Below are 16750 nucleotides of genomic sequence, written 5' to 3'. Positions count from 1 at the left end.
GGATAGAAATTTTCCTCTCGCTTTCCCTCTCTTCCTTTCTCCCTTCCTTCTCTTTCTTCTTTCCTTTCTTTGTTTCTTTCCACTTTATCTTTTTACAGGCTAGTGGCAAAACACATGTTATATATGTTACACAATGTCACATGCATGCTACACACATGTTACAACAAGGGAAATTATTGGAATTGAGGAAACTAATATTACTTCACATGCAGTTAAGACATTCCTCTAAGTTTGGCCAAGACTTAAAACTCAGGACTGAGAAAAACTTGATGACACATTATCACAATCTCTAAAACATGCCTGAAATGTAATGAAAAATTTATCTGAAGTTCAGTTATTCTACATCACTCAGTTTGCTTTTGTTTTGTTAAAATTAACTCTAATAATTTGTTAGCCACTAGATGTTATATAATCCAATTTTAATATCTTTTATTTATCTTCCTGTTTCTCTAAACTTTTATCTGTCTATAAGCACAGAGAGAGATCTGGAATAATATTCACCTAAGGTTAACAATGGTTGCTTTCTGAGTGGTAAGAGGAAGTTTTTTTTTGTCTTATTTGTTGTGCTTTACTTAATTGCTTGCATTTTTAAAATAGGCACATATCTTTTCTTAAAAAAACCCTGAAGTTGTGGCTCTTTAATAAAACCATCCAAAACGATGATTTTCCATTTATCTAGCTTCTGGTTAAGAGTGACAAGTATGGGATGAGAAGTCACATTGTTAAGCCATTTCATATTAAGAGAAAAAAGAGTATCGATATTATAATTACCCAGGTGAGCCAAAAAAATTTAAGATGCAACGTATCAAAGCCAGAACTCACTCAACGTAGGCAAACAAAGAAAAAAATAAACATTAAGTATAGTAAAATGCAAAAAATCCCCTTGATTCTGCTAAGGCCATTTCCTGCTCAATTGAAGAATTAAATGTTTATTTATATATAAAAAAAGTATAGAGAGTGGGCTACATTTGCATCTTCCCAAGAGTTAGAGGACGGTAGAACATGAGAGCAACAGCATTCCTGCCCTATAGGCATGTGCATAATGCATTGAGTGCAGTTACCTCCATCAGCATTGTTTTAAAGATTGGAGTCAACATTTCCTTTGGGAAAAGAAAAAAAAAGCCAAAGGATAATATACTTGATTAAAGTGCAGCACAAAGTTCACAAAGGACAATGAGGAGAACACTTTGGTAATTTTCAGAGTGCCTGTGGCAAGGTTTCTTTTAGATTCACTGAAAAATTTCCAGGGTCTCTCTATATTTATAATGGGCATGAAACCATTGTATGAAACCGCCCGTGTAATATTGTGCTGCCGGCTGGCTTTGGCAATGACATTATTAAAACATAACCACAGACTTCAGTATCTTTGGTGCTGAAACCAAACAAGAGTTTGTTTATAATTTTAGTGGAAATTTGTGAAAACCTGAATTTTGAGTTGAAATTTGTGAAAAACTGAATTTTGAGTTGTCAGGAATGACTAATTTATAGAGCATTAGGAAGCCTGATTGATTTTGGCATTATCTTCCTATTAACTCATTTTACAGTTCTTTACTTGATTCACAAACATTTATCAGACATTTCTATGTATAAAACAAATGAACAGAACATTATTTGATAGCGTAACAGTTATCTTTGTCAGTACAGATTCAAAAGAGGGAGCATATATTTCATTGTATTCATTTAAAAATCCTCTATGCCAAATTTGTTTTTAATTTAAACAATATTTTATTTAAATTTAACTTAGTTAACATATAGGATATTATTAGTTTCAGGGGGAGAATTTAGCGATTCATCAGTTTTATATAACACCAAGTGCTCATTACATCAAGTGCCCTCCTTAATGCCCATCACCCAGTTACCCCATTCCCCCACCCACTGCTCTTCCAGCACTCCCCATTTGTTCTTTATAGTTAAGAGTTTCTTATAGTTTGCTTAACTCTCTGTTTTTATCTTATTTTTCCTTCCCTTCCCTCTGTTTGTTTTGTTTCTTAAATTCCACATATGAGATCATATAATTGTCTTTCTCTGATGGACTTATTTCACTTAGCACAATACACTCTAGTTCCATCTGTATCATTGCAAGTGCATGCCGAATTCAATATATATTCAGTGACTCCTCCTTTTTGTCTTTTTTGCATGTCCATCCATTTTTTTCTAGCGCAGTGAGGACCAAACCTCTAAAGTGAGGACCGCTGTATGTATATTTTCAATGGTTTGGAAGAGCAGTGCTTAAGCAGGCCACACACAGAGCACTCCCACTTTCTTGACTGCATAACGGAAGTCTGAGAAACATCAGGTATGTTATCTACCTTGTTAATTACATTTGAGCCTAAAATTTCTCTTCTGTAGTAATTAAAACAAGCAAAAAAATGTTGGAAATTAAGAAAAATCCTATTTGAGATCTGAGAACAAAGCCTATCCTGGTGCCTCGGTGCCAGGGCCAGGCAAGTCTCTTTATCGCATTTTGCTCCTTGGTCACATTTTCAGTTCGTCATTGTAGAAAATGAGATAGTTCCACTGCATTTGTATTTTCAGTATGTATTCACGACATCGAGACACATTTGCTGACTCACCAATTTCATTCTGCAGAGAAAGATTCCGAGACAAATTTCTCAGCAGGGAGACTGCTGTCTTTTTCACACTTGGATCACCAACATGCAGCATCTTGCGGGTGTGCTGAAGGCCATTTTCCTTCTGGACAACTGTCTGAGCTACTGATGTCGGCATCTGTCGCATGAAACATGTCTTATCAATACTATTGCACCTGACTTCATGCTAATATTAAATTTCTGTAGGTTACTAGAGACTGAGAAAGATGTTTTGAAAACTAGGGCTGTGATGAACCTAGTCTGAAGATATTTCCTTTATATTCTTATGTTTTCATGTCTACCTTCAGTTCAGGTCATGATCCTGGGGTTCTGGGATCAGGTTCTGCTTTGGGGGCTACCTGCTCAGTGAAGAGACTGCTTCTCCTTCTCCCTCAGCCCCTCTCCCTGCTCATGCTCTCTCTCTCAAATAAATAAATACAATACAATAAATGAATTCTTTTTATTATTTTTAAAAAAGATTTTGTTTATTCATGAGAGACACACAGAGAGGCAGAGGGAGAAACAGGCTTCCTGTGGGGAGCCTGATGCGGATCTATCCCAGGACCTGAGGACCATGACCTGAGCCAAAGGCAGATGCTCAATCACTGAGCCACGCAGGTGCCCTAATAAATGAATTCTTAATATGTTTTCAATTTTATTACAGGATAAAAACAGCTTATTTGGTGTTTTAATTTTTTTATTATTTATTTATTTAAAGATTTTATTTATTTATTTGAAAGAGAGAGCAAGAAAGACCACAGGTTGGGGGAGGAGCTGAGGGAGATAGAGAAGCCGACTCCCCACCGAGCAGGCAGCCAGGTTCAGGGCTTACATTCAGGACCTTGGGATCATGACCTGAGCCAAAGGCAGACACTTAACTGACTAAACCACCCAGGTGCCCTTATTTGGTATTTTAAATTAATTAGTTAATTAATTGATTGATTAATTTTTTAAAAATATTTTATTTATTTACTCATGAGAGACACAGAGAGAGAGAGAGAGAGAGAGAGAGAGAGAGGCAGAGACACAAGCAGAAGGAGAAGCAGGCTCTATGCAGGGAGCCCAACATGAGACTCGATCCTGGGTCTCCAGGAGCATGCCCCGAGCTGAAGGCGGCCTAAACCGCTGAGCCACCTGGGCTGCCCTATTTGGTATTTTTAAATAGAATATTGGATTTGGGTTATTTACTATATTTTTGCATGGTTATAAATAAAATGGGCCTTTTTTTTCCCTTCCTCTTTATTCACATTTTTAAACTCAGCACTTTGGAAAGAATATAAGGGTGATATTTTAGAATCAAACTCTAGCGTCATGCAATTAGTTGCATAATGTTTTCACTTTTTCTATTTCCTTGAACTATTTGTTTTTTTTTTTTTTTTTAATTTTATTTATTTATTTATTTATTTATGATAGTCACAGAGAGAGAGAGAGGCACAGAGGCACAGGCAGAGGGAGAAGCAGGCTCCATGCACCGGGAGCCCGACGTGGGATTCGATCCCGGGTCTCCAGGATCGCGCCCTGGGCCAAAGGCAGGCGCCAAACCGCTGCGCCACCCAGGGATCCCGAACTATTTGTTTAATACAAGAATAATCCCAACTTTGTGGGCCTGGTGGAATCTAGCTATAAAGACAACTGAACTGAGAAAAATTTTAAAGGGAGATGTCTTTAATATTTCAGCATATATGCTAGCTGTTGCCTTGGTCACCTTCTTGTTCACATTTTGGCATTTTATATATTTTAACAAACTTACTCGTTTCTAAAAAGCCAGCTTATTCTAAAGGAGATATTGGGCTTTTAAAGAAAAGAATGTATGGCTAGTTAGATTACTCTAATTTTATGCTCTCAATCAGAGGCTGTATGTGCAAATCTTATTTGGAATTAGGTTGGCCACATACTTTCAGGGGGTCTGAGTACTGACCAGAACCTTCCTAGCATCAGTAAATCTCTAATACTGGGGTCTCGGATTGTGTCTACAACTTTATAGATTTTTTTTTTAAAGATTTCATTTATCTGTTTATGAGACATACAGAGAGAGGCAGAGACAGAAGCAGGCTCTCTCAGGGGAGCCTGATGTGGAATTTGATACCAGGACCCCATGATCATGACCTGAGCCAAAGCTAAACCACTGAGCAATTAAGGTGCCCCACAATTTTATAGATTTGTATTTGAAGCTAACTTGAGGCCACCTGCCAGAAATGCCTATAATTCTTCAAGGTGTCTATCTTCTCTGTTTATCTAAACACTGCTTATTTGCCCCTCCCTCCTGCAGACTGCTCTCCTTACATTTTCCACTATCTTTTTAGAACAGAGGTTCTTAATAGAGGGCCCAGGATAGGTTTCTGGGATGGGACAGGAGGTCCTTAAAACTATTTTTGTGTTGGAACACCTGGCTAGCTAGTTGGTGAGCCTATGGTCTTAATCTCGAGATTGTGAGTTCAAGCCCCACATTGGGTGTGGAGATTACATAAAAATAAAAAAGATAATAAAACAAAACAAAACAAAGCCTATTTTTGTATTTATGATAAACTTTCTCAGGGCAAGCATTTATAATTTCTATTAGATACTCAGTGTCCATGTTTCCAAAGTTTAATAATCACTACTTCAGAATGTTTTATTATAAACAAGTTATACTTTGTCTTTCACTAATTTGCAGAGCACTCCATTAAACTATTTGCTCCACTCAGAAGAATCCTTCCTCTGTAGCCACACAGAGAGGAGGCTATTTATTCTCTACCACTCCTGTGGCTTGGGCACAAAGGTAGGTTAGCATTCCTTTCTCTCCCCAATAGCCCATCTAGATAATGTCTTCTTCCCTCACATGCAAAAATTCTGCTCTTCTGAGTCACTGTTATCCAGCTCTATCACTGCCAGAGAGTTTTGTCATCTGAAGGCCTACTGGTTCTTTCCCAACATTCATTCACTGGAGGCTCAGGGCCTGGCTCCTGGCTCAGAGCCTTCTCCACCTCCTATTCACTATAGATGACCACATTAATTCCATCATAGTTCCTCAATGTCACTGACCTTCATCTCTCCCATATATCAGCCATTCACTTCCATGGTCATCCAGAATCTGTATTCACCGCAAAATGCTTAGATTCCGAAAACCTAAACTCCAATGTTAGACTCTGAACATAATTTCCTGTTCTCTTTGCTCTCTCCCCCTCACTCCCACCATATTTCTTCTTCAGCTTCTTTAGCTTCAGTGCTTTCCTCTCAACCTCTACTCCCCACACCTCAAGCTGTTAGTCATCTCTTGCCTTTCCTTTCTTTCTTATTTAGATTAGGGTACAGGAGCCAACACATCAAAAACTGTCTTTCAAGACCCTTAACTCTCATCATTCCAGCTTCTTTCCACCTACCCATTAAAACTGCAAAACTAATTTTATACTTGGCCACTAAATACTGCTTGACTAAATACTGCATTTGTGGATTGATATTTCTGCAAATTTATGGTCTCCAGTCTTCACTAGGAACCAAATGTTGCCAGTCAACTTACTGCCTTTTAAAATGCCTATTGGAGATTCAAAGCCTTATGCCAGAATAATCCTCCTAAAATTTAATCTAATTATGTTCACCTCACATTTAAGCCCTGTAATGACTCTCCATTGTCTCCAGGATGATGTTCAATGGTCTTCATATGGGCTGGCATCTACTTTCCTCTCTTTCCTTATCATTAGTCCCTAATTCGTGAGGCTACCAATATACTAAACCGCTATCTCTCCTATTAGAACATAAGTTCCTTTAAAGGAGGACATGGATCTTATCCATCTCTTTTTCCCTCCTCAGGGCCTTCTATGGTGCCCAGAACATGAGAGGTCCTATGTAAATGTTTACCAAACTGAATTATATGAATAAAATGTTATCAAGTTTTCCTAAAGATTTAGTATCATCTCAGGAGATGATCTTTTGATTGTTAACTTGGTGAGTTTTTTAATATTTTCTAGACCCTAACCTTTGTTACATACATATGTTGCAAACATTTTTTTCTACTCTGTGATTTGCTTTTTACTGTCTTAATAAATGTCTTCTGAAAACATAACAGCCTAAGTTATTATTTTAATGTAGTCAATTTATAAAATATGTACTTTATAGTAGTACTTTTTGTGTCCACTTTAAAAATATCTTCCTCTCTTCCAGGTCATGAAGATATTATTTCATAAGCTTTACTGTTTTGTCTTTCTTATTTAAATCTCATTGCTGTTAGAACTTGTTTTCTAGTAAGGTGTGAGGGTAAGGGATATGTTTTGTTTTCTTCCAACAGATATTAATTAAATTAAATAGTTTTAAAGTGTTTTAGACATTTGAAAAGTGCTTATTTCAATGACTTTTAACTTTGATTATGTGATGTTTAACTTATTTCTATTGATATATAACTGACACAGGATCGTGCCCTAAGCCAATGGCAGGCGCTAAACTGTTGAGCCAACCAAGGATCGCCTGGACTTACTTATCTTATAATTCAAAGTTTGTACCTTAAATATTTTTTTTTCTTTTTGGTACCTTAATCTTTTAATTTATAATGTACTTTTAATTCATACTGTACTTAGAGAGTTTGCTAACTGGGTAAATTTTATTAATCCTTTCTCTTTCCTATTTATTATTAGAAAGACCACTATATCTGGACCAATAAAGTTTATTAATGTAGGTATACTGATTAGAAATTACTGTAGTAATTTTATACTTAAATGACATAACCTATCTTTTAGGAAGCTATTTATTTTAGTTTAGGTTCTTTCCCATTTCAGGCACATGGCCATCAACTGCTCAGTACTCTCATTATGAACACCAGGTTAATGCACTGGGTATTTTCTGAAACTATTTTAAATGCCTTGCTTTTCACATTTTCCTATTAAGTGAGTCTTCTCAGAAATTATAAAACAAATATTTTTTATCATACCATTTAAGTATAATAAAATTAGGAAAAGTAATAATTAGAAAGGATATATTAATAAAAAGCATCTTGTAATTTAATAGAACACATTCTTGTTCCATCGTGCTAATGATTTTATTCTATAAATCTCTAGTGAAATTAAACTCTAACAACTTTGAGTATAGATTAATACTAGTTCAGTGTAGGCCTCCTTTTAGGGGACCAGACTGGTCTAATGTTAGACAGGATTTTCAATGCCTTGAAACAATTAGGATAATTATGAAGATATCTCCAATGCTTGGATTCCTTTTGGACTTGGAACCTTCTAGTACTTTAAATTTCTGTTTGTTTATCCCAGTTAGATTATTACTGCTATGTACTTAGCACTAGGCTAGTACCTGCTATATAGTAGGTGCTCAAAAAATGAATGAATTATTAATTGCTTATTAATTTTGTCCTATTTTGTCTTATTAACTGCCATGTACTCAGCACTAGGCTAGTACCTGCTATATAGTAGGTGCTCAAACAATGAATGGAGGAACTTAAGATCTAAGTTAATAAACTACATATTCAGAACTTAAGTGGCACAAATATTTCTGTATCCATCCTCAGGAATATGGAAAAATCTCTGGACTGTTTGTATGCCATGAGAGATCTTGGAATGGAAGAGGCTAAAATCCAGGCTTAAAGGGTTAGCTCATATTGAACCATACTCAGGGCACAGTGAACTCAGATATCCACACACACACATGCATATCAAGTTAATTCCTAACATTTTCTTTTTAGTTGGCTGATGGTTAACGAGAGGGCTTCCACAGTTTGGGAAAGTGAAAGGAATGGTTTTGGGAAACTAGCATGGGAAAATGGGAAGGTAAGATGTCTGTGCATCATTCAAGGCTCCCTGGCAGTTTTCTTGTTTCTTCCTTTTTGTGTACAAGTAAATTTTGCAGAAAATCAAAGAGATTATAAAGTTTGGTCATATATATGCATTTTTAAGATTTTATTTTTAAGTAATCTGTACACCCAACGTGGGGTTCAACTTACAACCCCAAGATCAAGAGTCACATGCTCTACTCAAACTGAGCCAGCTGGGTGCCTTAAGTTTGGTCATATTTTTTACCACAGTGCTAAGATAAGAGACATACTGGTTTTAGTATTTCACAATTTTGTTCAAAACAGAGCAACCTTCTGTGTAAACACATTAAAGAATGAACATGGCTTCTCAATTAAAGAATAAATAATATTTTTGTTATCCATAAGAGTACTCTTCTCTATGGGGATGGATAATTGGAAACTGGACATATACTGACACACTATTTTGTGTGTGGGGCGATTAATTCTAATAATTTCATGATCAAGACAAAGGATACAACCTTAGTTCAAATAACTAAATATTTATGGAATCCCTAACCATGTGCAAAATACATAGGGAAGGGAATAAGCCTTTACTGTTTTACGTATTTTGACATAGCTGGTATAAAGGAAGTGCATCAGGAAGAGAAGCAGCTCTTTATTTTGTGGGTAAATTTCTGGGACATAAAAGCACAGATGTCCTTTCCAACTCCAGACACAGTACACATGTGTTGTTTTTGCCTGACCAGCACTCATTTTTCCTTCTGGTAATGAGCCACTCCTTTAGCACTTCAGACCACAGAGTACAAGTGGCAGTGACCCCCGCCTGCTCAAACCCACACCCCTGAAATTCACAGGTGGGCACGTTACCCAGATCTGGCCAGTCAGAACATCACAGGCTCCTAGCCTCAGGTACTTATTCAGATATGGGCAAGTGAGACTCATTTCTTGAGTTCCAAATGGAGCTATTGAGAAAACAGTTTTTTTTTTTTTTGTTTGTTTGTTTGTTTGTTTGTTTTTTCCTGTGAGGACATTGGGCTGGATAAAATGCAAGTCTGAAATCATCAGTGACCTTTGCTATCATATGAAAAGAGCCTTTTAGAATAAAAAAGGGGAAAAGAGAACCCAGAGATAGAGTTATCATCACAATTGCTGGGGTACCTATCTGCCATGACAGAAAGAAGACCTACCTTGATTTTTCAGTTAAATGAGCCAAGAAATTCCTCTTTTTTTTTTTTTGCCCTGGCCAGTTTAGGTAGGATTCTGAGACTTATAACTGAGAGAGCTCTAATATAAATATCTAGGAGTCTTTCACTCACCGCCTGACTTGGCTCTGTAGAAATTGAAGCTGAAAGTCCTAGAAAGCTGGAACTCTTGCTGGCAATTACTGAGAACTGTCTTGACTGAAGGGAGAATACTTCTGTTCTTATTTCTCTGTCTCATCTCTGAATCTAATGTAGGTATGTCCTACAATGTCATTCTTTTTAAAAAGCAGAAAAACAGCGGTGATACTCACTGGTCCACTTCCTGCAGTGAGATTCTGCAGAGCTCCCAAAGATGCTTCTTGAGTGTAGTTTCGGACACTCTTGGCAATCAAGGACAAGTACATCCGTATCACGATGGAATGCCACAGCCATTCCACACCCTTTGGGTTGCTCTTTTCTTCTGGCATTGGCATGTCCTGATATTGCTAACCACATATACAAAGAAATCCAGAATTAATGCCTTCAAGTGACTTCTACAATTCCACACCCAAACTAAGGGACCAGAGATACCATCTAGTCTACAGAGACTGGTAATTTGCATAATAACAAGCCCCAGAAATGGAAAAACAAATGTGTATGATTTCCAACCAGTTAACTTTTAGCTCACAACGACTATTTCTCCTTAACAACACTCCGGAGGCTCCCCAACTTTACATGTCATAGTGAGAAAAACTCGAAAATTAAACATGAGCTGTACTAGAATAGTTTTCAGGCTGCTGTTAAGCTAAAAGCTAAGTTAGTCACAACCACTGTGAAGATAAGAAAAACAGGCCTCTTCCCTCAGTCTTGTGAAGTTGACTAGGATGACATCAGGGTTCTAAGTTTAGCAGTTGCTCTCCAAGTGTACCATGATAGTCTGAGGAATAGGGGGGTTACATTCTTCCAGTTTTCATGAAATGCCAGTATAGACAGTATTCCTTCAGATGAATGTACTTTTAGGCCAAACACCAGGTTGCTTTTAATGTTAAATAATTTATACATCATTGGCTATGCTGTATTAAGCTCATTTTCTTTTTTTTTTTTTTAAATACCTTTTTTTAAAAGATTTTATTTATTTATTCATGAGAGGCAGAGAGAGAGAGAGAGAGAGAAAGACACTGGCAGAGGGAGAAGCAGGCCCGATGTGGGACTCGATCCCAGGTCCCCAGGATCACACCCTGGGCTGAAGGCGGCGCTAAACCGCTGGGCCATGGGGGCTGCCCTAAGCTCATTTCCTAACTTATTAAGCATACAGCAGTATGATATAGTGGCTAACAATGCAAATCTGGAGCCAGACTGCCTGGGATTGAATTCCATCCCCTCGACTAATTTTTTGGATTTTTCTGGGAAAATTAACTAACCTTTCTGTACTTCTGCTTCCTTGTCAATAAATGAGGATATTAATAATACACACCTCATACAGTTGATGTAAAGATTAAAACAACTTTAAATTGTACTTGACATTTACTAAGTACTCAGAAATACACACATATACACTTTTTCTTCCAAAGTCCTCCCAATAGGGATCCCTGGGTGGCGCAGCAGTTTGGTGCCTGTCTTTGGCCCAGGGCGCGATCCTGGAGACCTGGGATCGAATCCCATGTCGGGCTCCCAGTGCATGGAGCCTGCTTCTCCCTCTGCCTATGTCTCTGCCTCTCTCTCTCTCTGTGTGACTATCATAAGTAAATAAAAAAAAAAAAAAATTAAAAAAAAAAAAGAAAAAGAAACAAAGTCCTCCCAATATACCTCTTTTATTTTCCTACTTCGACTGCCAAAACACCCAATACTTTTGTTGTTGTCAGTCTGGATAGTCCGGTTTTGAATATAGATACTCTGGGAGTATCTATCTGGGAGCTCTGCCTCCAGCTGGTAGGAGAGGTTATGAAGAATGCACACACAGTTTTCTGTGGCCTGAGAAAACAGGACATGAATATTAGTCACATACATATAGACATCTCTTTGTAGGTATGCTATCCACAGGATTTACTACCTTCAAACCTTACAGTTTACTGGATGCAGTAGGATGTACTTGGACTGTGTCCGGGGGAGTGGAATAAGTATGGCTAGATCATGAATGGTCAGGAGCGCACTGCTAAGTAGAGGCTGAATTTCTTAAACCACTAGAGAGCCTTTCTAATTTACTTTTGAGAGTGTGTTCAGATAATTCTGTATTTTAAGATACATAATTTAGTAGCCACAAGGAACTGGGAAACAATTGTTTGTAGGACTGGTTAGGAGGCTATTGAAAGAAAGGCTATATGAAAGATGCATCAGTAGCAGCATGAGGGAGGAGTGGACCAAATAGGGAGCATTTTGAGGTGGAATGCACATGGTTTGCTGCCTGATGGATACAGGATGTGAGGGAAGGAAGGCAGTCAGAGATTACTCAGATTTCTGCTTTCATTTGATGGGTGATGATAATTATTAAGAAAGACTATTCAGAGAAGGAGCAAGTTTGGGAACAAGGGAAGAGATGACTTTAAGTTCATTATTGCACATAGAGTGCTTGAGCTCCTTTCAAATATCTACATAGAGTTGTTAAATAGGTAGTTATAAATTTGGGTCTGGAAAGTAGATAGAAAAATGGGGCTAGGTAGATTTTAATATTTCTAAGCATGGATGGGAAATCTTAAGCTTAGCAAATGAGTTAATGAATAAAACCCAAATAGCTACTTCCAGAATACTCTGCAGTGTCTTAGTAAGACAAAGTAAGTAACTCAAGTGAGAGATATTTAACACATGAATCACCTTGTCATCTGGCTGGTAGTCTGCAATGGTTCCTCTGACATAATGGACCAGTGAGTCGATCAGTCCATCACACCTTCTCATCACTTTCCTCCCGTCAGGGCCCGCCGAACTCATGTTTCTATCAGGAAAAACAAACAAACATAAGACTTGAGCTCTGTTATCCAATAGGCCTTTGTTTCAAAGCTTTATTTGATTGATGCTTCTTCCAAGTGTTTGGAAAACTGACAAATCTATAAAAGCGTGGCAGACATGTCCTGGGGTCAATTCATTATCAATTGTCCAGTGGTCATCAAATCTGGACACAAACTCTAACTACATTCATATAATATGTCACCATGTCAATAACGGCTTTCTGTCTACCTCACTCCAAGCACCAAGCCCACAGCGTCACTTACTTAATTCGCAATCTATTTTTGAGAGGGTAGAGATGAAGCAAACACCTTGCAACTAAAAGAACAAATGGCATAGTCGACATAACAGGATACTATATGTCTAAGTCCCAATCTGTTCTGTATCTTAACTCTAAGTAACTTAAAGTGACTTAAATTCTCTGGACCTCAGTTCCCTCATTTGTGAAGACATGATGTTGGACTCTATTATTTTGGGGTTTTGTAGCTTTCAGTGTTAAACAATTATTGACAAATGTCAAACCAGATGTTCTAAAATGTGATGATTCTATAATTAAAATGGCAGAGAGATGTGACAAAAATGTGAAGTTCTACAGTGTGTAAGACCTAGGTCAAAAGCATGACCTATAAATATCTTTGCACTTAGTCTATTTCTAATTTTGTGAGGCCATGACACCTTTCTATAAACAGTGACTATATCTACAAGTAGAGGTTGCTTCCTTATAGAGAACTGAAACTTATCAAATACAGCAAAGTAATTTATTTTGGGATCAAATTTCAAATTCAGATCATGGTTATATTCTAGCATTACTATTATTACCATGTTCCTTTGGATTAAGATTTTGTCAGCATTAACATTAAAAATTTTTTCCCCCAAAATGTTAATACCTCTGTTAACAAAAATGGTAAAAGAACAGCACCTTCAGATTTTTAGAATTTTGAGAACCACCCTTACTTATTCCCTTCTGTTAACTTTAATTGCAAAGAACTATAAAATTTATCAGACCAGTTTTTTTCTTTTTTCTGATAGGTAGAGTATCCGATGTATACTCAAAGGTTTTTGTTTATACTGTCTTTCATCCTGAACATCAAAAGAACTACAATTCTGAGAACTTTTTGGGTCTTATTTTATTCATCTTTAAAATATATATTGCATTAAGTGATTCCAAAAAGGCTTTCTGCCCCCAAATACTGATTTCAATACATACTATCAAAGAACAAATGTACCCAGCATGGTATCAGGAATTAAAAGAACAAAAAGAGAACACACAGCATTGTACCCTGCTCCCATGAAAATCACATCTACAGGATGAAATTGATGACACAAGACTCTTTTTAACCCATAGAAATGCAATTTCATGATTCAGTTTAACAGTTGAGAGGAGACTAATATATATAAAACTAAGGATATACTTAAAATTTAATGGTTGTTCGATTGATACAATGAATTTTCAATTTTAACAAAGTCCTTTCTGTGATTTCGGTTTGATACAATGAATTTTCAATTTTAACAAAATCCTTTCTGTGATTTTGGTTTTCATTGAAGTATTCCAATTAAGATTTACCTCCTGTTTAATTTTTACTGTACCTGAAAACTGACACTTCGTCCATTAAAAAAAGATAATGTTTTATAAATTATAAATTGAACCATTTTCACTATAGTTTTTTCTCCAGAAATGATCATTTGAACCAAGATCCTGTATCTATTCTCTGAAGAATCCTGATAGAAACTGAAAAAGTGTCTTTTCCAGTCATCTTATTTTACACATGGAGAAACTGAGGTCCAAAGAGTTTAAGTTACATTTCCTGGTGACAGCACATGAGTGGTAAGGTCAGAATAGGAGAGCTATTCTTTATTCTGTTCTCAGGGGCGGCTCCAGAAGAGAGCACATCTCATCAATATTCATTCACTCTGCCATTTGCTTAGCAAATACCATATGTCCCCCAACTCCAAGACAACGTTATCACTTTTTAAAGCTTTCCCTTGACCTTTTCAACCTCTGGCTTGGAGAAATGGCAGTAGTTTAAAATTGCTTTGACAAATCAAAAGGTTTTTCACTAGCTATCCCACTACATACCTTGCAGATGGATGACCTAGCTTTGTTAAACTTCAGGGTGTTTATTTTGGGTGAGAATGGTAATTCACTTTGGCAGTACCGCCAGTTCACACGCAATGACTCTTGTCTTGTAGTTTGGTATTATCCAGACTCTACTTGCTTGAAATGGGACTTATCAGGGTTTTCTGGCAGTTGATACCTTTGTTGACAGAAAGTGTAACCCCACTGCTTCAGTATTTGCTCCTGCATATCAAAAATAGTTCCTATCTTACTCAACTACCCAGAAATATGAACGATAAGGGTGGATTATTTTATAGTGCTATATCCATGAATAGAAGTCACTAGTCAGAAAGGAATTTGTTATTGTACCACTCTGAAAATAAGCAGTAATTATTAAAGTGATATATTTATCTTAAAGTACTAAAATATTTTTCTCAACAGCCAATACTTAAGTTTGTGGGAATCAGAGAATTACCAAGGCTTATCTTAGGCAGAATGGAAGCTTTTACAATGTATCTCCCGAATCCCACAAAGTATTTATTTATAACTATTTCCTATATGTAGCCCAAAAGAGGTTTCATATGAAAAATATCCCAAAGTTATGAATGAAGCAATATTAAATATCAGTATATTGAAAGAGAATGAGCAAATACACTACTCAATAAAAATTGATTAATCGAATTACCAATGACTTTATTAGAAATGTTTACCTTAGTATCTATGATTTTAACTCAATTAAATGATGGGTTTACTTTCCCTGGTATAACCTAGCCAAAGTCTGAGTAAATATGTGGGCAACTTCCAGGAAACTATATGCTCTTGTACACTGAACTTTAAATACCAAGTCCTTGGACTGGGCATTAGAGGTTGGTGGCCAGGGTCTCAGAAGAAGGGAGAAGTGGGGACTATAAACTCTTCTCACAAACACAAGGTTATTTTGGAGCTCTTCTCTTTCACTGGGCCAGAATGGGAGGACACCAGTTTGGTTACTTGTGCTTGATATTAAGAACAATTTTTCTGGCAATATGACTTGTAAAGGGTGGAAAAAATGGAATCTGAACCTCTGTCTCTGAACAAAACTTTACATATTTAGGAAGATTCAGGTGTTTTATCTAAAAGCAAATCAATGATTCATGACTCTCTAGGACCACTTATCTCATACATTCCTGAGTATTATAATGAAAAGGAGAAAAGAAATCTAAACATCCAGGACCTTGCTAGAATTAAAAAAAGAATGGTATGTCTTTGTTAAGATTGATGACAGGGTGACTAAATCTTAAATTCATATGGCAAACCAAAGAAGAATGGACAATGTCAAATGATAAGAAGAACTGCAATGTAGTGTGTGTGATGGATGTGATAGTAGGCACTTTACAAATACTGCTATCTGTAATTGTCACAATATTCTTTAAATTATGGCATGATAAAATCTCACTTGGAATCCTGACCTGTGACTCTTGTTTAAAATCATAATTACCTCTTTCTAATAGGGCTTTTATTGGCCCTTCCATAAAAAGTTATCTGTGAGTGGCTACATGCAGATATGCTGTTATAGCTAGTTTGCCAGCACTGAAAGAAGGTTTGTTACAACACAGAATGTCCAAAGCTTGGTGTGTGGTGTACGGACAACTAGCTTGGGGAAATGAACACTGTGTGTTAACTATACTGGAATTAAAATTTAAAAAAAAATTTTTAAAAATAAAAGCCTATAATTACTTATCAGGAGAATGGTAGACAACACAATAATATGGTTATGTGAATTTTTTCAAGATACTTAGAATTACCAAAAAGTAATTCTAAGAGGCAGAAATTTTTTTAAATGGGGTGATGTCTACTGATAATAGGTGTAGTCTCCTACTAACACACAGTTTTTATGTGTCTCATAGGCACATAAACATCTATGGGACCAGCCTTCAAGGTCTAACTAGCCTACTGAGAGTGATAACATGAATGGTTTTATAAATATTGTAGGTACATCTTCACATTCACTAACAATTATAGGATTTCTAATATCGTGTATCATAAACTGTGCAATAAGGCTCCAGTCCACTAAGCGCTTGGTCAGAGTCCATTCTAAGACCCAACAGGCACTTGATAAGAGATTGGTAGATAAGGAGGCGTCCTTCTTCCTCTTGTTATTTGAGATTTAGGTCTGGGCTTTTGTTTATCTCTCAGCTGATATATATCAAACAGTTGGGCCTTGTCTGTGATTAACCCAGAGAAAGCAGCAGAGGCAGCTTGTTATTGCACAGAACAAAAGGGG

At 36.8% G+C, this 16750-nt stretch overlaps 1 protein-coding gene across 3 annotated transcripts in view; it reads right to left on the bottom strand.

Moving 5' to 3' along the window:
• PKP2 (plakophilin 2) overlaps positions 1–16750 on the bottom strand; it is a 93751-nt gene that overhangs the window by 9025 nt on the left and 67976 nt on the right. For all 3 annotated transcript variants that reach the window (XM_077870498.1, XM_077870496.1, XM_077870497.1), the window contains exons 7-10: positions 12303–12420; positions 11301–11465; positions 9827–10000; positions 2574–2727 (exon numbers count right to left, since the gene is read on the bottom strand). In XM_077870498.1, coding sequence (XP_077726624.1) covers positions 2574–2727; positions 9827–10000; positions 11301–11465; positions 12303–12420 — 611 coding nt within the window. The remainder of the gene's footprint in view (positions 1–2573; positions 2728–9826; positions 10001–11300; positions 11466–12302; positions 12421–16750) is intronic.

The sequence above is a fragment of the Canis aureus genome, chromosome 25 (assembly GCF_053574225.1).
Source record: "Canis aureus isolate CA01 chromosome 25, VMU_Caureus_v.1.0, whole genome shotgun sequence".
In the NCBI taxonomy this organism is placed as follows: Eukaryota; Metazoa; Chordata; class Mammalia; order Carnivora; family Canidae; genus Canis; species Canis aureus.
Note: the sequence above shows the minus strand (reverse complement) of the source record. Positions and strands in the feature narration are given on the sequence as shown.